General features: G+C 43.0%; 1 protein-coding gene across 18 annotated transcripts in view; it reads right to left on the bottom strand.

The window, feature by feature from the left end:
• Window positions 1-10,605: 10,605 nt before the first annotated feature.
• The window catches only part of TTC3 (tetratricopeptide repeat domain 3), a 137,303-nt gene continuing 124,972 nt past the window's right edge, over window positions 10,606-22,936 (bottom strand). For 16 of the 18 annotated variants that reach the window (XM_082458752.1, XM_082458744.1, XM_082458742.1 and 13 more), the window contains 7 exons: window positions 22,621-22,711; window positions 22,118-22,219; window positions 19,602-19,939; window positions 17,471-17,597; window positions 17,161-17,295; window positions 13,318-13,410; window positions 10,606-12,122 (listed from right to left, as the gene is read on the bottom strand). In XM_082458752.1, coding sequence (XP_082314878.1) covers window positions 12,048-12,122; window positions 13,318-13,410; window positions 17,161-17,295; window positions 17,471-17,597; window positions 19,602-19,939; window positions 22,118-22,219; window positions 22,621-22,711 — 961 coding nt within the window. In that variant the 3' untranslated portion in view covers window positions 10,606-12,047. Of the gene's footprint in view, window positions 12,123-13,317; window positions 13,411-17,160; window positions 17,296-17,470; window positions 17,598-19,601; window positions 19,940-22,117; window positions 22,220-22,620; window positions 22,712-22,936 lie in introns of those variants that run through there. The other 2 variants (XM_082458750.1, XM_082458740.1) reach the window with 2 other exon arrangements.

Below are 22,936 nucleotides of genomic sequence, written 5' to 3'. Positions count from 1 at the left end.
ATAGTTAATCATTTAACCAAAAAAAAAAAAAAAGTTATTATAACCATATTCAAGAAGGTAGAGGAAATGCTAAGCATGTTAAGTAGAGACACAGAAATACTGAAAAGACCTAAAGTGAACTTCTAGACTTGAAAATTACAATGTCTGAGATGAAAAATACTTTTGGTGGGATTACAAACAGATCAAACACTGTAGTAAAAAAAATATTAGTAAGCTTAAAGACATACGAATACTACCCAAAATGAAACATAGAGAAAAAAAAAGACTGAAAAAAATGAACATAATATCATTGAGCTGTAAGATAACTTCAAGTAGCCTAATATTCCTGTAATTGGACACCACAGGAAAAAAAGGGAGAAGAACAAGAAAAAGATTTGACTAAATAATGGCTGAGAGGGACTTCTGTTGTGGTCCAGGGGATAAGACTCCACACTGCCAATGCAGGGGGCCCGGGTTTGATCCCTGGTTGGGGAACTAGATCCTGCATGCATGCCACAACTAAGAAGTCTGCATGCTGCAACAAAGACCCAGTGCAGCCAAAATAAATAAATATTTCTAAATTTTAAAAATAATAATGGCTGAGAATTTTCTAAATTTGATGAAAATCATAAACCCACAAATCCAAGAAATTCAATGAACCATAAACATAAGAATCATGAAGAAAACTAAATCAAAGGCACATCATAATCAAAATGCTTAACACCATTGATAAAGAGAAAATCTTAAAAAGCAGCCAGAGAAAAAAGGTACGTTACATATGAGGAAGCAAAGATAAGAATGACATGAGACGTCACACTGGGAACAAAGTGACCCCAAAGACAATGAAGCAAATATATTTAGAGAACTGAAAACAAAAAGCTATCAACACAGACTTGTATATTCACCAAAGAAATATTTCACAAAAAGGTGAAATAAAGAGTTTTTCGGATATTTAAAAGCTGAATGAATTCATCACTAGAGGACCTGATTCACAAAAAATGTTAAAGGAAGTCCTCCAGGCAGAAGTAATACCAGAATGAAATCTGTATCTACATAAAGGAAGAAAGAATACTAGAAATACTACATACGTAAATATAAAAGAGAGTTTTCCCCCTATTTAAAAAATCTCCTTAAGAGATCGTTGCCAAAACTTCGAAGTTCTTACCCCCTCCCAACACACACATGTAACTACGTAAGGTGATGGATGTGTTGACTAACCTTATTATGGTAATCACTTTGCAGTATAAAGCTGGGAGGGGGGAAGAAGTCATTGAGATGCATAGCCTTACCTATTAAAAAAATACAAATCAAAACTACATGAGATGGCATTTCAAACCCATTAGGATGGCTATAATCAAAAAGATGAGAAATAGCAAGTGCCAATGAGAATGTGACGAAGTTGGAACACTCATATATTGCTGGTGGGGATGTAAAATGGTACAGCCAGCCACTCTGGAAAACAGTCTGGCGGTTTCTCAAAAAGTTACATGTAGAGTTCCCATGTGACCCAGCATTTCCACTGCTCGGTACATACCCAAGAGAAATAAAAACATATGTCCATATAAAAACTTGAACATGAATGTTCATTCCAGCATTATTCATAAAAGTCAAAAAGTGGAAGCAGACAAAATGTCCATCAACTGAAGAACGGATAAATAAAATGTGGTGTAGTCATACAATGGAATAGTATTCAGCAATTAAAAAGAAACAAAGTACTGATACATGCTATAAAATAGATGAACTCTGAAAACATTATGCTAAGTGAAAGAAGGCAATCACAAAAGGCCGTATATTCTCTGATTCCATTTATATCAAATGTCCAGAATAGACAAATCTATAGAGACGAAAGTAAATTAGCAGTCATCTAGAATTTAGGAGGATGGCGGAAATGGGAGCGACTGTTAAAAGATATAAAGCTTCACTTTGGGGTGATGAAGATATTCTAAAATTGATTGTGGCGACTGTTGCACAACTCTGCGTATACTGAAAACGATGTAATTATACATTTTAAATGGGTGAATTGTATAGTATGTGAATTATATCTTACTAAAGTTGTTAGAAAAGAGGCAGTTGACTGTTTATAACAAAAACAATTGCAATGTATTATAGAGTTTATAATTTATAGGGTTTAAAATGTACAGCAACAATAACACAAAGGCCAGGAGGGGGAAATGGAAGAATACTGTAGTAAGGTTCTCATAAGAAAACTGGCACGATATTATCCATATTTGAAGGAAGTTAAAAATGCATATTATAAATCATAAATCAACAACTAAAATCAAATAGATAATAAACCAAAATATTTAATACACAATTACTCAAAAATATGGCAAAAAGAGGAAAGTGGGAATGAAAAGATACTACAAATAGGAAACAAATAGCAAGATGGTGGATTTAAACCCAACAATACCAACAATTACATCAAATGTAAATGTCCAGACACCCTAATTAAAAGGCATAAATTGTCAGGTTAGCTAAAAATGTAATACCTAACTATATGCTGCTTACAAAATACCTAGTTTAAATATAAAGACAATTAGGTTAAATGTAAAGGAATGGGAAAAAAAATACTGTTCCAACACTAACCAAAAGAAAACTGGAGTAACTATGTTAATATAAGACAAAGTAGATGTGAGACCAAAGAATATTACTGGAAATAAAAAAACGGCCATTTCATAATGATAAGGAGTCAATTCATCAAGAGAACATATACTAAATATTTACGTACCTAATAACACAGCTTCAAAACACACAAAGTAAAATCTGTTAGAACTCCAAGAAGAGAGAAATCCACAATTACAGTCAGAAGTTTCACACTCTAACTGGGAGAACAAATTGACAGAAAATCAGAAAGTATATAGAAGGCTTGAACAACACTATCAACTAATTTCACTGCTTGACTGACATTTATAGAACACTTGACCTACCAACAGCAGAATACATATTCTTTTTAAGTGCACATGGAATGTTTGCCAAGTTTTGGCCCTATATCGTGGGCCATAAACCAACTCAATAATTTTAAAAGGATTCAAATCATACGAAGTATGCTCTCTGACTCATGGAAATAACAAAATTAATAAATTAGAAATAACAAAAAGATATATGAAAAACCCAAAATATTTGGAAACTAAATAACATACTTTTAAAACAACCCAATGGGTCAAAGAGAAAATCAAAATCAAAATTAAAAAGTATTCTGAACTTAATCAAAATGAAAACACAACAATCCAGGTCCAGATGGGTTTAATGACAAATTCTACCAAACATTTATGAAAGACACAGTACCAATTCTACACAAACTCTTTTAGAAAATCAGAAAGGAGGAATACTTCTAAACTCACCATATGAGGCCAAAAATAACCCTGTTATCAAAACCAGAGGAAAGACATTACCAGAAAAGATAATATAGACTAATATTCCTCATGCACATAGACGCAAAAGTTCTAAAACAAATTAGAAAATCAAATTCAACAATACGAAAAAGGATGGTTAAATGGGATTTATCCCAGGAAAGTAAGACTGCCTGAATATTTGAAAGTCAATCAGTATAATTTACCATATTAACAGACTGAAAAAGGAAAACTGTATGACCATCCAAATGGACACAGAAGAGGCATTTGACAAATCCAACATTAATTTCTGACTTAAAACAAACTCTCAGCCAATTAGGAATATAAAGGAACTTGCTCAATCTGATTAAGGGCATCTATGGAAAACCTACACTCTTAGTGGTAAAATATTGAGGGCTTTCAGAATACGTGGTGGGAGAAGTTTCTGTTGCGGCCTGGGAACCTGAGCTCTTTTGGCTGCAGGGGAAGAAGTGTCCAGCAGATAAATAGCTAGAGATGCAAGTCAGCCCAGCAGGGGCAAATCCTGACTCCGACATTTTCCAGCTACGTGACCTTGGGGAAGTTATGTAACCTTTGGGGTTTGTTTCCTCACCTGTAAAACGGGGGTAAGAGTTAGCTCTGCTCTGCAGGGTACTTGGGAGAAATTAAGTGCTGCGATGTGTGTAATCGCTCCGTGCAGCAGCCAGAACATTCTACTACACTTGAGAAACAGTCATTCATGAAAAGCATGTTGGGAGACAGTGAGGGGCAGAGGCTGTGTCTGGGGGATGTGAGGAAGGTTGGATGGGGGCTGGAGGTACCAGATTCGGAGGCTGCCAAGGCCAGTTTGCAGTGGTGGCTCTGACCCTGAACTGGGGTGTTTTTCTAAGTGTTTATTGAGCAGCTAACTCTGTACAAGTACACTCATTAATCCTCATTATACGCATGAGGAAACTGAAGCTCCAAGAGGTGAAATAATTTGCCAGCCACACCACTGAAGGGATGCAGGCAGTGTGGCAGGGAGAGAGGGGAGGTTCCGGTGCCAGCCCGCGGTGCGAGCACTGGAAGGGGGCCGGCTGCTGCGGGCCAGGGGCTATGTTAGGCCCCGGTGTGGGAAGTGAAGCGGGGACGAGGCTGACGACCGGGTGGTGGAGGGTGGCAGTGAATGAAGGGGTCAGGCCTGGATACATGGACCCATCGGTGTCCCCAGAGCCCTCTAAGGCAGATCCGCTGAAGGCAGCTCCTTGGGGCCTGACTGGGCCCAGAATTTCCAGTGACTGGAGGGGGATGGGAATGGGGCCGGGGCGCCCAGGTTGGAAGCAAAGGTTCAGTCAGGAGGCTGATGGAATGCAGTTGAAATGGTATCAGAAACGCCCCCTGCCTGGCCTGGAGGCGGCCCTCTGTGACTCTACGTCCACAGGCAGAACTGAACAAGGGGTCACCTGCAGGCCGCACTGCCCACCAGATGCTGACATGCAGCCACGTCGGCTGGTCTAAGGCCCAAGACCCAACCCCTGCCCCAGGTGCCCTGTCCCTGCCCTGGGAGCCTCCCACCTCTGCACAGTCCGCCAGAGCAAGGGGCAACACTGGCTTCCTGCTCTCCTTAGACGCCAGCGGGTCCCTCCCTGCAGGCTCTGTTCCTGCTGTCTGTCTGCCTGGACGCCCTCCCTTCTCTTTCCTCCGAGCTCCTCGCCGTCTCCTTCAGGGCTGATGTTACCCCTGGCCATTGTCTCGAATCGTGACCCTCCCCTCCCATACACACTGCTTTCTGGCCGCATTTTTCTCCGGATTACCAGAGACATACCAAATACCTACCTACCATCCCAGTTGGCGCCGGCCTCCCCTACTGGAAGGTCGAGGGCCTGAGGCTGGGCCTCTCATCGCTTCCGTTCCCTGTCGCATCTCCAGCACCTAGAACAGTGCCTGCACGAGCTAGACAGAGATTTGACGCATGAATGAATGGACAGCCCACTGAAACGTCAGGGCCACGTGGCTCACCCCCAGAGGGCACAGCAGGGATGAACGGAGGCTCCCTGGGAGACGGGAAGGGGCGACAAGGCCCCTGTCCCCCAGGAGAGGTCCACAGTGGGGACAAGGAGACTTGGCTCAGTCGTCTCACACGGGCCCAGGAAACATGTTTGATGGCCACGTCCCTCACAGGGAAGGGGTGTAGCAAGTGCTAGGCCTCAGCTGTCAAAGGTCTGGCCAATTTAAAGGTTGTGGTAGTTTTGAAACTGGAAGCAAAAGCAATGTGGCCTCCAATGAGGCCCCAATAGAAGCCTGAGCCCCGCTGGCACTGGGACAGCAGAGAGCGTCAGGAAGCATAATGTCGATCTGTTCAATTGCTTTCTTTTTTGGGAGGCTGTTGGCTCACCCCGCTAGAACGGGGTGGCACTTCAGGACACGAAGCTTGGAGCTGGTGACAGGTTTCTTGGAACTGGCAGCAGGGAGATCTAAATTAAGACCTTTCTATCACACCAAATAAATAGTAGCTGAAATAGAGCGCTCAAGGAAGTAGGCAAAACGCCTTTATACATAACTTCTGAAAAGTGGAGAGAAAAAGTTACGAAAACAGAATGGTATTTATTCACTCGAATCCCAAGGTATTTGCTGAAAACAATGACACCTCTGTTTGACACAAAAATACATGTGAGAAAGAGGAAGGCTTTCTCTTTGAAGTGTCCTGCCACAGAGGCCCGGGCACTCAATACTAACTGCTCTGCTGTGCAGGCTCTTGTGGCACGCCGAGGGCTGGCCCAATTTCAAGGGGAGGGCAGATGCGTCAGTTGCCTCTGGCTTCGAGTTGTCCTCGTGGTTGTTTCTTGTTTGACACCCCTGAAGCACACCTGCTCCGGATCTACCTGCAAGCTCTCGAGGCAGGGCGTCGCCAGAGGCGAGAAGGGGGCCTTCCTTGGTTTTCAGCAGAGGAGGGCCTGCAGCAGGGCCGGGCGAGATGGGGGAGCAAAGCTGCTGTGGGTGAGGCTGACGCGGTGACGGACTCTGGGCCTCTGACTCTGGTCCAGCACGTCCTGGGCACTGCGGTGAGCAGCGTCTTCTCCCCAGGATGGGGCCAGGGCGGGGGGCGGCAGGAAGCAGCCACGGCAGTAAGAGTGAAGACCTCCACCAAACGGAGTCGTGGGGAGGGACTCATTCAGCCTGAATCGCCTCAGAGGGCTTACGTGTTAAAGTCCCCTAGTCACCAGGTCAAGTGTGAAATGAGAAAGACACAAAGGGCAACTTCAGTGCCAGCAGACAGGCTTTTTCTCGTACAGACAAGACTCCTGCTTTCACAAATTCTTTGCGGTGGGTGGGGCCCTTATATGTAGCATTTGCCAATTTCTGTGGTGTAAATACTCCCACCATAGCCAATTTCAAGCCGTCTATGTGACACCTATGTAATTTCTAAGGTATCTATGTGACACCATTGAACAGAGTTGGGAAGAGATGCATAGAATCCCATTACGTAGTATTTCCATCCTACAGACACTATATATACATCAGTAACCAGCAAAAGCATGAATAATAAACTGTAGTAATTAGGAAGTAATTGCTTTTGTTTTCTATATAATTAATTTTAAGTTTACGTAATTCAACTCTTAAGAGTAGTTTGTGTTTAACAGCCAGTTCACAAAAGTCCTGAAAACCTAACAACTGGCTCGTTACTGGGGCCAGTTTGAGCAGACTCCAGCACCCCAGACCTCACCCACGCCAAGGATGCCAGCACCGGTTCTTGCAAAGGGGACGGTCCTCCATGCTAGTACCAGGCAACTGCAAGATGACTGGCACCACCTTCCTAGCAAGGTGTGGTCTGGCTCTCTTCCTCTCAACTCGGCAGCAATGACGAATTTGGCATCAGGCTCACTTCCTCACCACCCGACAGAGCAACTTCCCGAAGGCCCGCTGGCGGGCTGAGGTCCCTGCTGGGAGGCTGCAGGAGCCGGCAACCCAAGGAGGGGGCACCTGTTCCACGGTGGGGCGTTCAGGTCACTCCGGGCCTCTGGTGGGAATGTAATCTAACAGCTGTGAGGGCCATGCACACAGGAGCAGGACCAGCTTTCCCATGAGCTTCGCCAGGGATCACATACTCACTATGCCTCTGCGGCCCAGCTGTATCAGCTTTGTCTTGCTTTTTACACTTGCTGTTCAGTTTTACTGAAAACAACAGAAAAGTGCACGCATTTTTCACGTACAGCTCCATGAATTTTCTCAATGACTCCGGTCAGCACTGCTCAGCTGAAGATTGCAGACCATTTCCAATGCCCTTTCCCTGTCTGCAGCATCACCTCACAGCTAAGGATGCTGACCTCTCCTACCAGTTTCCAGTTCTCGAAACTCACATAAAGGGAATTCTATTTTGTTTCGCTACTTTGGCTCAGTACTGTTCGTGAGAATCATCTGTGTAGTTTTGTGTAGTAGTAGTTCCTCCATTTCATTGCCGAGTATTCCATCATGTGAATAGGCCATGATTTGTCCATTCTATGTTGAGGGACATCTGGATGGTTTCTAGTTTGAGGCTATTATGAATGAAGCGAGTATTAAAATACTTGTACTACGGCATGCATTTCTGTTAAGCGCGTGCCTTGGGGTGGGACTCTGTCATAGGGTACTACGGTATTAGCTGTCAGTCTTTTTTTATTTTAGTCATCCTGGTGGGCATCTATGTCACTGGTTTTAATTTGTATTTCTCCGATGATGGATACTGAACAAATTTGGCTATCAAAATGCCCATTAACCATCTGGGTATTTGTGAAGAGCCCATTCAAATCTCTAGGTAATTTCTAAATATATCACCTCTTTCTTAACATCATTTTCTTTTCTCCTTCTTAACATTTTAAAATATATTCCGAAGCCTTTGTTGGAAGTATTAAAAATTTCCTCCACTTCATAGCTTGACTTGATAGAGTTCTTAATTGTAATGATACAATTTATCAGATTTTTATCTTCATGGTTAGTGCTTTTCATGTCCTAATAAATCTTTGCCAAGGCCAAGAAGACTGTGTTTTCTGCAGAAGCCTTATTATTTTACTTTTCTTATTTAGGACCACTGGAATCCACTGGAATCCATCCATTTGGAATTGATGTTTATATATGGTTTGAGGTCAAGCTTCATTTCTTCCCATATGTATGCCCAAAATTAGTGTTCTTAATGCGGCTAAAAACTTTTTTCTGATTATTGATGGTTGTCTCATTAGGACTTTGTTGTTTACTAATGCTGTTTAATTTCTGGATTTTGGCTGAATATCTTATCTTTTTTTCTTTCACCTTTAAAGGGTAAATAGGAAGAGACAATATAAACTGGAGGTGATGGTAATAACAGTTCTCCCCCCAAACCGGGGAGCTGGGACCACATGCCTCCTCCGCTGGGGTGAGCCTGCCCAGGCCTCTCCCATGCTCCAGTACAAACCCCCAGCTGAGCCAGGCATGGAACTCTGGTCCTAAAACCAAACTGAATGGAAAAGCTACCTCAAAACTGCTCATCCAGGTGATTTGGGAAAGCCACAGGTGAAATCCTTTGCTACAGAATCATGATGTCACCAAAGTCAACTCAGGGAGATTTCAGGAACAAAGCTGTTATTTTTTTTTCAAAACGACTCTGAGGTGATTTGATCTCCTTGTTCTTTTCTCTACTTGACTACGTTCCACAGTCTAGGCTACACTGAGGAAATCTCCTAATCTAACAAAGCTTTTCTTACACGGGACCACCAAGCTCTCTCCCTGTGCAATTTCCAGGCCCTGACCTTAGTAACAATCACTGGCTCCCCTTTATCGCAGGTTTATGTGCTAGGCACTAAGCTAAGCACTTTACAGGAATTTTATTATTAATCTATACACCTTCCTTGATACTTCTTTAAAGCCCTTCTCAGCACCTGAAATTACATTCTAAATTTGTTTACTGTCTGTAACTGCAAGACAAATTTCACAGTCCTTGTCTCTCCTTCACTGCCCTATCAGGATGTCGAGCCCAGGGCCTAGCGCACAGGAGATGCTCAGTACACATTTGTTTTCATTGTTGTCCAGGGTTGCCCACCCTTCTCAGCAAAGCACTGAAGGTATATGGCTACTTGAAGGTGGACGTGTCCTCTAAGTAGATCATGTCAGGGTGAAGAGGAGAAAAAGGGATTAGATACAACCGATGATCCATTCTTCTTAGTTATTTTTTTAATAAAGTTTGATGATTAACGTTTATTAATCAAGTTTGATGAAAGTTAAAACACCTGAAATGTATTTCCTATTTCTTCACGAAGGGTCATACTGGAGATGGTTTTGGTCCTCATTCAGACAAGCCTTCCCATCTACGTCACTGTCTTCCCTTTTTATCAGCCTCATCAGCAAGTACCTCATATGTTGATGAAAGAAATTTCCACCTTGCTATTGTCTCTTTTACCTGTTTCCTTCAATCCGTTTCTCCAGAGAGCGACATCTGATTGAAAAACTACCTAAAATAATTTTGTTGCTTCAGTTTTGTGGTGTGATCACTTTTCCCACCTGTTTCCACTCTACAGTCTTTGAAATTACCTTAAAAGTGTAGTAACATTTTGCAATGCTGGGTACCATTTCAATTTTATATTGGATTATGCATTATTTATAGCATAGATTAAACTTTTCAGCAGGGAAAATAATCCAAACTCTTAGGAACAGTCACTGTTTTAAGTTATACACTACTTTCAATTAAACGCTATCGGAGTAAAGACACAGACTGATAATACTGGCTTTTTTCAGTCATCTCTTAGCGCTCAGCACACCAGAAGGTCCTCTAAAAGGGAAGCCCTTCTCATGAATCCACAAGGACCAAAAGGTCCTTGAAATCTGGCCCCATCTAAAACATCCATAAGCATATTTGGTCCACGCCAAATGGTTTCGGACAGGACCAAATATCAAGGACATTTTGGTGTGGACCAAATGTCTCCTAACCATCCACAAGTACCTCAAAAGAGTCAATACTGAGAAATGCAATTTGATTAACTTTAACATTTTCACGTGTATTCACGTGAAAAACCTCTTGTTCTAGCCTAAACAGTAAACTCTACCATCTCTGTATAATCTTTGCATTCACAAATTTCAACAGCCAGTCTTGTGAACTCGAGTTTAGCAACCTCTGTTTAGGCACAGAGGACGCGTTCGATCCGGGCTCTAAAACGTCCCGAGACCTCTTGGTTAGACTCCTCAGACGTACCACGGCTCTTCTTTCCAAATGAAGTCCCCTTTTAAAATGTCAGCATAATGTATGTCTTGAATTTTCAAGTAGAATACTTTAAATTATTTGACAAAGAACAGATAACACGACAGTAAACTGATGTTATTTTAGAATGCTTTTTATTTTGACACTTACAGGATGTGTGTAAGGCATGTTCACAAGTATTTGTTTGAAGTTATGTACAAAACACGTTCTCTCTCTCTCCAGCTGCTCTTCTTTCCCTTTGTACCTGCTGCTACAAACTGGGCCCTGTGTATCTTCATATCTACAAGTCCTCAGTTATTTTGAACATGCAGACAATGTTTTAGGGACCTGCTTCAAAATATGGAGAAAGCTTCTATGCACTAAGTCACTAAGACATCAAAACTCACAGGGAACCAAGGCAGAGGGAAGCAACCAAATCAGCTCATGAACTTGGGGCTGTGAGCTTCTAGGGGGTAACAAAGAACACACGGAAAAACATTTTTTGACCCTTCCTGTTTGAGAGAAATGGAATGTGTCCACAATTCATGTTTCTGTATTTACTACTACTGCCTATGAAGTCACTAAAGAGAACTAATTTTTTAACAGTTTCTAATGCAGTTACAGCTTTGTTCTCAGGCCACAGTACAAGAGTGCATGCATTACTCTACACAAATGTCAAACACCGAACAATTGTAACAGGGACACCTCAGGACTGTCTAATTACACAAGTGTCTCTTTTTGGTGGTAGGATAAGGAAAGTGCCCACTGTGTGCTAGACAGAGACACCCGAACACTTGTTGTCTAACTCATAAAGAGGGACAACATCACTAATGAGAACAGCGAAGTATACAGAGTAAGTTCCCAATGTGGGGCTGGGATAATGAATACGGAGCCTCAATTTTAGGGGTTAAAAAAGTCTTGGCTGATGTTAATAAGTTTTTTGTGTGATTTTCAAAAATCATTATGTCTTTAAAAGATGAAAAACAAGCACTTATAAATCTACTGGGGAGAAATAAAATAATGAAATGAAAAATCAAAATCACATTAAGAGGAGATCTGAATCTTTTGGTTTGAATCAGCCAATATTTTAACATTAACTACAACCTATTCAAATGTGGTTTGCTTAAGCCCATTTTTTAAAATGCAGAATCTTTAAGGAAAAATGTAGGCATCTGTTTAGGAATACTGATCTCAAAAAACTTTAACGTGGGGCACCTTAAAAGGTCAAGGATACTTATAATTTAAGTCCTGCTTTGAGGCACTCACCATATTTTCCTTCCATCGCAGAGAGCACCTCTGCAGCAGCCCCAGCAATATAAGGATGTGGTTACACATAACTTTATCAGCCACCATTTGGCGATTATTAAGTGGCTAATCAGAGTTGGGAAATTACTTACTGTCAACTATATTAAAGATTTCCATTTATTAGCACTGTGACACACGGTGCAAAGAATCTTCACATGTTGCTTTTTATATCAAAGGTAGTATATTGTTATTCTTCCAACTCAACAAACAGTATATACTCTTTAGTGAATTGTAACTACCTAGAATAGTGGGTGGGCCTCTTCCGTAAGGGCAGGCTACTCTTCTGATAGGAGATCACGAGCCAGGCAGGCTGGGCAAGTGCTCTGCTCCTTAAGCCACTGCTTGAAGCACTGAAATGAGAAAAGACAATTAGCCAGTGCCTCTAGGAGCACATGGAACCTCAGCCCTCCCGGACCACTCGCCTCAGCAGACACGGCTAACTTCACTGTGACATCTGGTAGGGCCTGGAGCCACCCAACACCCAGGGACACCAGAGCCTGCTCAGGGTAGGAGTCTGGACCAAGCTCCAGGAACAGAGAAACCCACCTCAGAACGTGACCTGAACACTCAGGGCCTGACCTTGGGGCATGGCCTTGCCCTCCCATCCCCCCACACCCTGCTCCAGTCTCGTGCTTCAGCCGCCCTGACTTCTAGAGGCTGGCCCTTGGACTCACGCTGTCTGTCTGGTCTTGTTCCTTGCCCATCCCACCAGCCTGCACGCCACACAGCCTCACTGGAGCCTGTCTACCCAGCGTGCTCCCGGCTGGCCTGCTGCTGCTACAGAGCCGAGTGTGTGTGTAAGTTCGAGAGCCCAGGCAGGATACCCCTCCCCGGGAAGGAGGAAGAAGGCAGGCCACGCGGGAGACAGCAAGCTGTCTGGACTCTTCCTAGCGAGCATACTGTGTGTATCCCTTTTCTCAGGGATTCCTACACTGACAGGGCAGAGACCTGATCTGCTCTAACCCAGCAGCAGGGGTGCAGGACAAATGCTCACAGCACCCAAAACACCACAACAGTTACCACAGACCTTGGAAGGGCACAGGCCAGAACGTCCCAGGATCAGGCACAGTGCACCCCGAAGGGCACAGGCCAGAACGTCCCAGGATCAGGCACAGTGCACCCCGTTAGGCTTAGTTTCTCTCCTCTAAAATGTTAAACTGACTTCACATACTGCACTGAACTGACAAACTGCTGCACTGTGTGCCTGTTTGACCAGGCATATAAGAAACTGATGCGTATAGAAAACTGACTCCTAAGGAACTAGTGTTGCTTTGACTTTCAGCAACTGATGGAGCCAACTGCTCTTTCCCACTCATGACACAGAGGAGAGGACAGTGTGCACAGCGCACGCTGCGGGGCCCAGGAATCTGCGCCCCTTCCTGCAGCGTCGCTCTTGGGGGGAGACAATCATCACAGACATGAGGAGCTTTAGAAGGTGCTCTGAAAATGCACGTACTGAAGCCTAGAAAACAAAGTCCCTTTTTATTTTCAAAATACTCCATAGTCAAAAGGCATGACATGAGGATGGCCAAGGAGAATTCTTACCCCTTTGTGAAACTTGTGCCCACATTTCAGCACACGTACATTTTTGGATTTGAATACTTCTAGGCATATTTCACAGGAATTTGCACCGGACACCTGTGGAAACAAATGCATCTCAATAGTAAAGAATAACTAAACGTCTTCTTACTACATGAGCTCTTCTTACAAGTGGCCTTCCAGAACTTTCACAGCTAAGGTGGCAGATTATTCTCAATTATAGTTAAGGAGACTGAGGGAACAACTTATTGTTTAATAACATTTCTTAGGAAAAAATAAAGTTTTAATTTTCTCAGAGAAAAAACTGTTTTATGTGGTTAACTCATTCCCAGCTAAAATACTACAAATATCTACTTACCCCAACCCATACCTAAAGTATGGTACTAGCTGAATATTACAAATTAATTGTTCATCTAATTATCTAACAGTTGGAGACAGTAATAAATTATGACATCTCTATACTATGGATTATCATGGGGCTGATTAAAATCATGACGGAATTCCATAATCCTTGACGTGGAAACTTAGTCACAAAAACTCTCTGAATAAAAGTAGGCTACAGAACAGTATGTATCGTATGAATATATAATTGAATTTTTTAAAAATAAAGAGAATGTATATATATAGAGATGCCTAGAAAAGAGTCTGGAAAGATATAAAATGTTAACAGTGGTTACTGGCTACTTTTGGTTGAGAGATTTAACTTTTTTCTTTGCTACTTTTCTAAAGTTTCCATGAATGTGGATTACTTGTATAAATCAAAACAAAACGAACTGATGGCTCATTCAGCAAACATCCATGGTCAGGGATTGTGCGGGGCACAGCGACGCAGAGATGAATGGGAGGGCTTGCGGCCCTAGCCGCTCACAGTCTGGTGAGCACAGACAGCGTGTTCTGGGTGAAAGCAGAGCGCCACCCTAGAACACCAGGCATGAAGCTCTCCCTACAGCTCACAGCACTCACCCCACACCGCACCGCTAACTTCGGCTCTCACTCCCCCTCTTAACTCTGAGCACCCTGAAGGCAGGAAATGGCCTTGCTTACCTGTGCTCCTGGCAGCTGGCAAGGAACCTGGCCCCACACTGAGACTCCATGAACTGTCAAGAAAGCGAATGAATGCAGCCCTGGCAGTGGGTTAAGGTCAGCGAGTACAGCTGGGGGCAGTGCCTGAAGGCTATGAAACCCTGAACTGCTGCATGGGGTTTTCTGTCTTTCCCATGGCACTGTCGCCGCTGCAGCAATGGGACAGATGTGCTCTCACTCCTCTCTGCGGCCCCCCAGGGAAGGGTCTGGGAGGAAATGGAGGCGTCAACCCTGGGGAAAGGGCAGGTTAAGGCCTCTGCAAAGTTCAGAAAAATCCACGGTTAACTTGACTATTTCCTAGTATGGAAAAGTGGGCACAATATATTTCTAATTGAAAAAAAAAAAAACACAAATATATGTACAGTTGACTAAATTCACATATACACACAGATACAAAAGAGTTTAGAAAAATATATACTGATGTGACAGTACTGGTTACCCTTAGAGGGTGGGTTTTGGGGTTCTTTATATGCTCTTTTTATTTGGATCTTCTATTATGAACCACAAAACTTTTGTAATTTAAAAATACAAAGCAGGGACTTCCCTGGTGGTGCAGTGGTTAAGTATCTGCCTGCCAATGCAGGAGGCATGGGTTCGAGCCCTGGTCCAGGAAGATCCCACATGCCGCGAAGCAACTAAGCCTGTGCACCACAACTACTGAGCCTGTGCTCTAGAGCCCGTGAGCCACAACTACTGAAGCCCACACGCTCTAGGGCCCGCAAGCCACAACTAATGAGCCCATGTGCCACAACTACTGAAGCCCATGTGCCTAGAGCCCGTGCTCCGCAACGAGAAGCCACCGCAATGAGAAGCCCGCCCACAGCAACAAAGAGTAGCCCCTGCTCACCACAACTAGAGAAAGCCCGCACACAGCAACGAAGGCCCAATACAGCCAAAAATAAAATTTTAAATTAATTAATTAATTTTTAAAAATACAAAGCAAATTACTTCGAATTTTTTAAAAACTACCTATGATTAGCAAATTAAGTCCCAGTTTCAATACATATTATTCCTATAAGTCAGCTTTTACACCTTTATTACTATCAACATCAACCATGAAGTAGAAAGCAATCTCTTTCCAAAAGGTGATTATGGTCTATCTCGGGATGGCCAACAAGCACACAGACGCACGCGTGCGCACACACACACATGCGCACAAAGGAGTTCACACGCACACTCACACATCAATGAGAATGCCAAGAAGTTGACCTGGTTGTTCGACCACAGAGCACGTGACCAGCAGGAACACCCCTGAGAGAGGGAGGGGACTCCAGCCAGGCCCTGCAGGAATGCTCTGCATGATCATAAGCTTTCCCTTTGGGGTGAGACCCTCTGGGACCTGAGTGTATGTGATGCAGAAAGTCTCCAAAGGGTAGCGGAAAGTGAAAATGTATGGGAGGCATAAAAACGAGTTCACAAAAAAGATTCACTGCTTAGCTCAAGTCAGCAAACCAGCGCTCTTTGTGCAGTCTTGCACTGGTGACTCCACTATGGGGCCTGCAACTCTTCTGATTTCAATTTCACCTGAACTGTGATACTATAGTTGGACAAAAAGGGGAAATGTGCTCTACACCAGAATTCAATCTGGAGCCCACGGCTGTGAGCCGCCCAGGTGACCACCTCTCTTTCACCCACACGTTCAGTCCCTAATGCACAGTCCCCAGCATGAGCTGGTCAGTGTGTTGAGGACGCTGCGCTCCAATCGAAGGAAGGAACACTGGCAAGATGCGTGCATCACCTGTGCCTCGGATTCCTCATTCATAAAGACAGTTATAACGCCCTATCAACTGACACCACAGACAGAACAGTACTTTATAAAAAGTTCTGTGGGGCTTCCCTGGTGGCGCAGTGGTTGAGAATCTGCCTGCCAATGTAGAGGACACGGGTTCGAGCCCTGGTCTGGGAAGATCCCACATGCCGCGGAGCAACTAGGCCCGTGAGCCACAATTACTGAGCCTGCGCGTGTGAAGCCTGTGCTCCGCAACAAGAGAGGCCGCAATAATGAGAGGCCCGCGCACCACAATGAAGAGTGGCCCCCACTTGCCGCAACTAGAGAAAGCCCTCGCACAGAAACGAAGACCCAACACAGCCATAAATAAATAAATAATTTAATAATAAAAAAAAAATTCTGTGTAACTGTAACATTCTCGTTGTCTGAAAGGACAACAAACAATCTAAATCAGTGTATCAAACTAAAGGCAAGTTAATTTAATGGGCTCATTCCAGTGTGCCCCCTGCGCTCCTTGAGGGGAGAGAGAAGGGAAGCAACCAGACTTTCCCAAGCACAGTGCTTGACTCTGCCTATTCTACGGCAGCACTTCATCCCCACAACGACCCGAACAAGCAGATATGATTCGAGCTCACAGTGTTACTAAGTGATGGAACCAAGTCTGTGTTACTCCAAAGCCCATGGTCACACGTAGAAGAAAATTATCCAAAAATCAATTTTTCCAACTATTCACACTTGATATAAAAAGTGAATTTATATGACCATTCACAGGCCCAGTTCCCACAATGTGGTCACAGCTCTTCTTGTCACTACATGCAGGGGCCCCAAGCTACCTGTAAAAATGGAGAGACAACCTCGCCATTCACTGGCCCTCCTAATGAAACACTCAAGTACGTCTAAACTTGGTTTCCAATTTCAAGATCAAATAAATACAATCTAGAAAAATGGGGCTAAATCATGGATTAGTAGTTCTGTTTCCTTCTTGTTCTTCATCAGAAGAACAGCACTGACTCTACGGTCACACATGCAACACTCACAGGGACGTCGTCTGTCCTCTGCCCCTTGCTTCTGGGTGATGATCCAACAACCACGGAGGGCGGGCCCTGGGTGGCCCTGGTCACAGAAGCAGCAGAGCTGGGCTCAGATGGCCTCCTGTCCTTTCCTGGATTTGGCTGCAACAAGAACATGGAGCAGGGAAGCAAGTTCAGTTACCCAAAAACTGGACCCTCTTCTGTCTACTAAATTGCTCTCCATTTTGGGGTTGGAAGCATTTTTTCCCACAATTCTATTTTATAAATAAATAAGAATAAAGTGGAACATTTTATTGAATCTAAATGAAATACTGACCTTTTTCTTTTTCTCTTCATCTAGAATGTGTTCTGTCACTATTTGGACAATTTCGTCAATACTCAATCCTGAGAGCGAGTTCTTATTTTTGTTTCTCACTTTTTTAATAAAACCAGCAAGCTCGGTGCTGAAAGGGAAAGTGGGGATAATGTCAAGAGAAAGTTAAAGTTTTCTGCTGCAAAGAAATATTATGGGCCAATATTAACCCAACAGCAAAAAGAAACAAAATTAAATACACACAAATAATTCATTTGTAAACAACAGTAACTACAGAGAGCAGCAAAATCACTCTTTCAAAGCACTATGAAAATTCCAATATTATCTCTAAATATTTGTTCTAATAGACTTTCAAAGTAACGGTGTATCTGATAGATCCATTTGAGATCTCCATCTCTACTTAGAAACCTGACTTCTTACAGCCTGGATATCCTGTAGCTTTAAGCAAAATCAATGAATGATCAGATGCCACTGGATCTGACTTGAAATCAATAAAATCTCTTTCTATCTAAGAACAAACTAGTTTTGTTGACTTCTTCCCTTTAAAAATCTAACCAACAACAAAGTTTTTAAAGCCTGAGTTTTTCATAGGTAGCAGTGGATGTGATTTATATCGTTAATCAATAGGAACTTGGTATCTGTAGCACTAATACCTCATATGCTTTAACATGCAGAAAATTAGGATGTATATCTATTTGGTGGTTTATATTCTGCCAGATTTAGTCAGGATTGCAAACAATTTTATTTGTAATGTACTTTTGGTAATTACAACTTGACTATTTTTACTGATTTGCATGGTAACTGCTATTGAGAGAACTTACAATGTTTATCAAACTTAGGCAGGGCTAAACATGCCCATGTGCAGACAAGATATACTTATTTCCAAATGGGCAGGGCTCCACTGACAAATGCAAAACATCAAGTTTGGCCGTTAACTACTGTGTTTCAAAAGTATAATCTCAAAGACTGTGACTGATATTGTGTCAAAGACAGAAATAACATGCAAGGTGCAGAGGGTCATTCCTGGATGTGGATTCCTCTCTTCTGAGCTGTATCCCAGAGACATTCCCTCCACTTCACCTTCTCTCCAGGCTGAGACCAGGAGTACCTCTGTCCCCTCGCACCAATCTGGAGTGAGGTCAGAGGCTGATGCAGAAGCACTGCTGCAGTGCCTGAATGACAACTCTGGCTGACTTAGTTAAAAGCAACTCTACCCATTTGCAGCAACATGGATGGACCTAGAGACTGTCATACTGAGTGAAGTAAGTCAGACAGAGAAAGACAAATATATGATATTGCTTATATGTGGAATCTAAAAAAATGGTACAAATGAACTTATTTACCAAACAGAAATAGTCACAGACATAAAAAACAAATCTATGGTTTCTGGTGGGGAGGGGATGAATGGGGAGACTGGGAGTGACATATACACACTACTATATATAAAATAGGCAACTAATAAGGACCTACTGTATAGCACAGGGAACTCTACTCAATGCTCTGTAATTACCTACATGAGAAAAGAATCTAAAAAACAGTGGATATACGTAAATGTACAACTGATTCACTTTGCTGTACAGCAGAAACTAATACGCCACTGTAAATCAACTATACTCCCCCGACCCAACCCCGCCAAAAAAGCAGCTCTCCTCACCCTCATAAGGATCCCTTTGTAACATGCTCACACACCTGACTCACTAGCAGATTACATCTAGCCTTGTCAGCCTCACACCTCTTAACAAATCAGAGGTGCTGTCCAACGAGGTGTAAGTTGCTGTTGCCTTCTTTGCTATATGTGGGATTTTTTTTCCCTGAAATAATGTAAAACTAATGTTTTGCAGTTCATTTAGTGATTCCCTAACTAGTGCTGGAGAGTTACTGAGTTCATCAAAATCTTAGCAAACTGCCATGGGTTCTGATGAGTGTTGATTAACCAGTGTTCAATGTTTTCAATCTATTGGTTTGAAACTGCTCACTTCTATGTCTACAAAAGGAAGAAGTGCAGTGCTTGTCTGAGTAAAACAATTATGCAGTCCTTTCCACTTCAGCCCCTAATTGGCTGTAACGTTATCTAATCAGGAAACCTCAGTTCAATAAAGCACTTAACAGAGTTGCAGACATTTTAGATTCGTACCTGCTGTGACACGGGAACACCACTGACAGGTGCTCAATAATACTATTGAACGGCTTCTTTGGAGACTGGCTTGAACGGGTGGCACGTCCTGGAGCAACAGGTGACTTCCGATCAGCCACCGGGCTTGGCTCTGACCGCGCTGCCTGGCCGGGGCTCTCACACTCTGGCCACCGGCCGGCTTCCGGCTCACAGGAGGGCGACTCCACTGGGCCATCAGTAGCAGAGACCAGACTTGATTCCTCGGGAACTGCTGTTCGGTCTCCAGTCCTGTGACTCGTAGAAGTGGAGGGGCCTTGATCCTCATGGTCTGAAGACTCAGCAAGTAACTTAGGCTGAATCTACAAGGAACACAGCACAGTGGCTGGATCACTAAGCGTTACATCCGTGAACACAGACTAACGATTAAGCACAACTATAATGAAACCTGGCTGCTCAAGTGCACAGGATCTGAATTACAACAAATTAAACGTCTTGTCCTTAAAAATTGCTGGCCACCTTCTCTTTCTCAAAATGAGCTCTTCATGGCTCCACACTGCTGGCTTCCGTCCCATCCGCTGGGCCCCTGCTCAGCTCTCCCCGCAGCCCTGCCGCCGTCCACGCCTGAAGTGCGGCTGCCCCTCATGTTGTCAGAGGTGCGATCTCCACCCCACCCGTGCTACGCCCTCTCGTGCCTCGCTGACTGTGTGCTCACTGAGGATAACGCCCACTGTTTTTTTTTTGGCCGCGCAGTGCCGCATGTAGTATCTCAGTTCCCCGACCAGGGATCGAACCCATGCCCCCTGCAGTGGAAGCGCAGAGTCCTAATCACTGGACCACCGGGGAAATCCACAATGCCCACTTTCAAAAAGATTCCAGTCTAGAATATCTTCCTGAGATCCAAATCTGCACATCCAAACTTCCTAATGGGCAGATCCACGTGGGTGACTGATTCCAGGGCCACTCAAGCCCTACGTCTTCAAAACCCGCCTCAGGGCAGTCCCCTCACCCTGCCCTTCCTCCGGTGCCACCTCACTGACAGAAACCCAGAGTCATCCTCGACTCCCCAGCATACTCACACGGAGCCCCAATCTCACAAGCAGCACCATTCTTTCAACTGACCTCCTGCACACCCCTCAAATCTGTTCTCTTCCCTCCAGCCCCGCTGCCTCTCTGAGCCAGGACACGGCTGGGGACACTGAGCTGTAACTGGTTGGCTGGAAATCGCTCACTCAGCTCCCTCTCCCACCACATCTCCACACTGCAGTCAAGCTGATCGTCAAGTACAATGCTGATGTCGTTCCCTAACTTGAAACTTATACTGGCTCCTTAGTGACCTGAGGAAAAGTCCACACTGCTGAACACACCTTACACCTTAATAAGGCTCCCTTTGTTCCGGCCCGTGGGTACGATATTATAATCTTTCTCCCTATCGTCCCCTTTGTCATCGTGGACTTCTTTTATAGCTATGAAAGGAGGGTATTCTCTTTTTTTCTAGCCTCCAAATATGCTGCTTCTTCCACTTGGAACACTCTGACCCTGCAAACATCACACCACACACCCCTCCTCAAACACACACCCCCTTACTCCTTTTGCCTGGTTAATTCCTATTCCAGATCTCTGACTCACTGAGACTTCCAACAGCAGAGCTTCTGCCGAGGCCTAGGCCTCTGGGTTAGATTAGTTCCTCCTAATTTATGCTGCCATAGCATTCTATGTTCCTGTGAAAAATCCTGGCACATTTTGCTTATAATTATAGGTTTAAAGTCTCTCTTTCTTAAACCCATATGCACTTTGAGGGCACAGACCACATCTAATCTTGATCACCACTAAATACCCAATGAATGAACAGCAGGGAAATGACACACAAAGTAAATCATTTTTAGGGGTACTTATTACTCAAGCTCCTGGCACACTGAGAGTTCCCAAGGTTTTGAATTTTAAAACTACATAAGCTAGAGTTAAAAATTAATAGTAAAATATTCTATTGATATCTAATGCTTTTCCCCCTTCCGTATCTGCTATAAGAACTTGGAAACACTATAAATAAGTGATCTTTAATTCTAAATAAAACTCTGTTTCTTACTCAGTTCAATGGAGAGAAAAAACTTTTTCTATGGAGAGAAAAAAACTGGCGCTCAATAGAAAATTTAATCAGTCCAAGGTGGCTAACCTTTTTAACGTTTTAAACCATTTTTTTTTTGCAGATGAATCCACAGTAAGTATGAATGCTTAGTGTGCAAGGTATTGGGGAGAAAAAGACGCTCAAGATGAGGCTTCTGACTGCAGCTCCAGAGCCTACAATCTAAGACGCTGAATGCATTGACCGAAGGGTCACAGGGTGAGGGGCAAATAAGGGCAGCCCTCACAGGGCTTAACCTAGCACTTAATGAAAACATTAAGGCAACTGTTAATCCATCTCATGCCCACTCCCAAAACAATAACAACAAACTACTTTTGGCCAGTTAAGAAAGAAATTGTGCTTCACTCCTTTTCCATTCTCTTTCCTTCAAAAAAAAAAAAAGATGTAATAGACTTACTGTGTTACAAGCAGGAAACGAAAGCTCAGAAATCTGCACTTTAGAAAGTTCACTGAGCCGAAAACCATTTTTAATTGCTTGAATTTGTTCTTCAAACTGAGACTGTAGGTAGAAGGAAAAATGTTAAGTTTTTCTAACAAATTCCAAGAGAAAACCACAACTGTCAAATAATATTTTTCCCCCTTACTATACATACATAACAAATGCTCAACTGTTTTCCAAGAAATATAACTGAGTTGCAAGGAAAGAAGTTCAAAATAAGTCCTTATTAATCAGAATGCTCTACAGCCTTATAAAACATAACTTTTCTAATCTTAACAATCAAGGGCTGAGTTTAAAGAGAGTTAAGAAGATAGCATTTCTTTCATGAAAAATTCTTAATTACAACAAAAAATAAATATTGTCTTCAACAGCTCAAAAAAGAAATAGTTTCAATATGACATGACCTCCTTAGAATTATAACCATCAGATAGATTTTGACAGAATTATAAAATATAACTTACCTTTGCTTTCTCAATTTCTTCTCTAACATTAGAAAGAAATGATTCCCATGAATGTATGTCATATTCCATGACAGGATATGCTGCAGAATCACTGAGAAAGTAGAAAAATTTATAAAACTGCTAATGTCCACTTAAAAATTTTTTTAAATTGAAAGTACTAAAGTACAAATGAAAATAAACATTTACACACGAGAGAAACATGATCACACACAAAAAAACAACTATTTTTAAAGAACTGTATATCTTACAAAGTCACTACACTTTAGGAAACTTTAACTGTTGATCTAATCCAAATCCCAAAACTGGTAGGCAGAGA

Source organism: Balaenoptera physalus, assembly GCF_965194825.1.
Source record: "Balaenoptera physalus genome assembly, chromosome: 4".
Lineage (NCBI taxonomy): Eukaryota > Metazoa > Chordata > Mammalia > Artiodactyla > Balaenopteridae > Balaenoptera > Balaenoptera physalus.
Note: the sequence above shows the minus strand (reverse complement) of the source record. Positions and strands in the feature narration are given on the sequence as shown.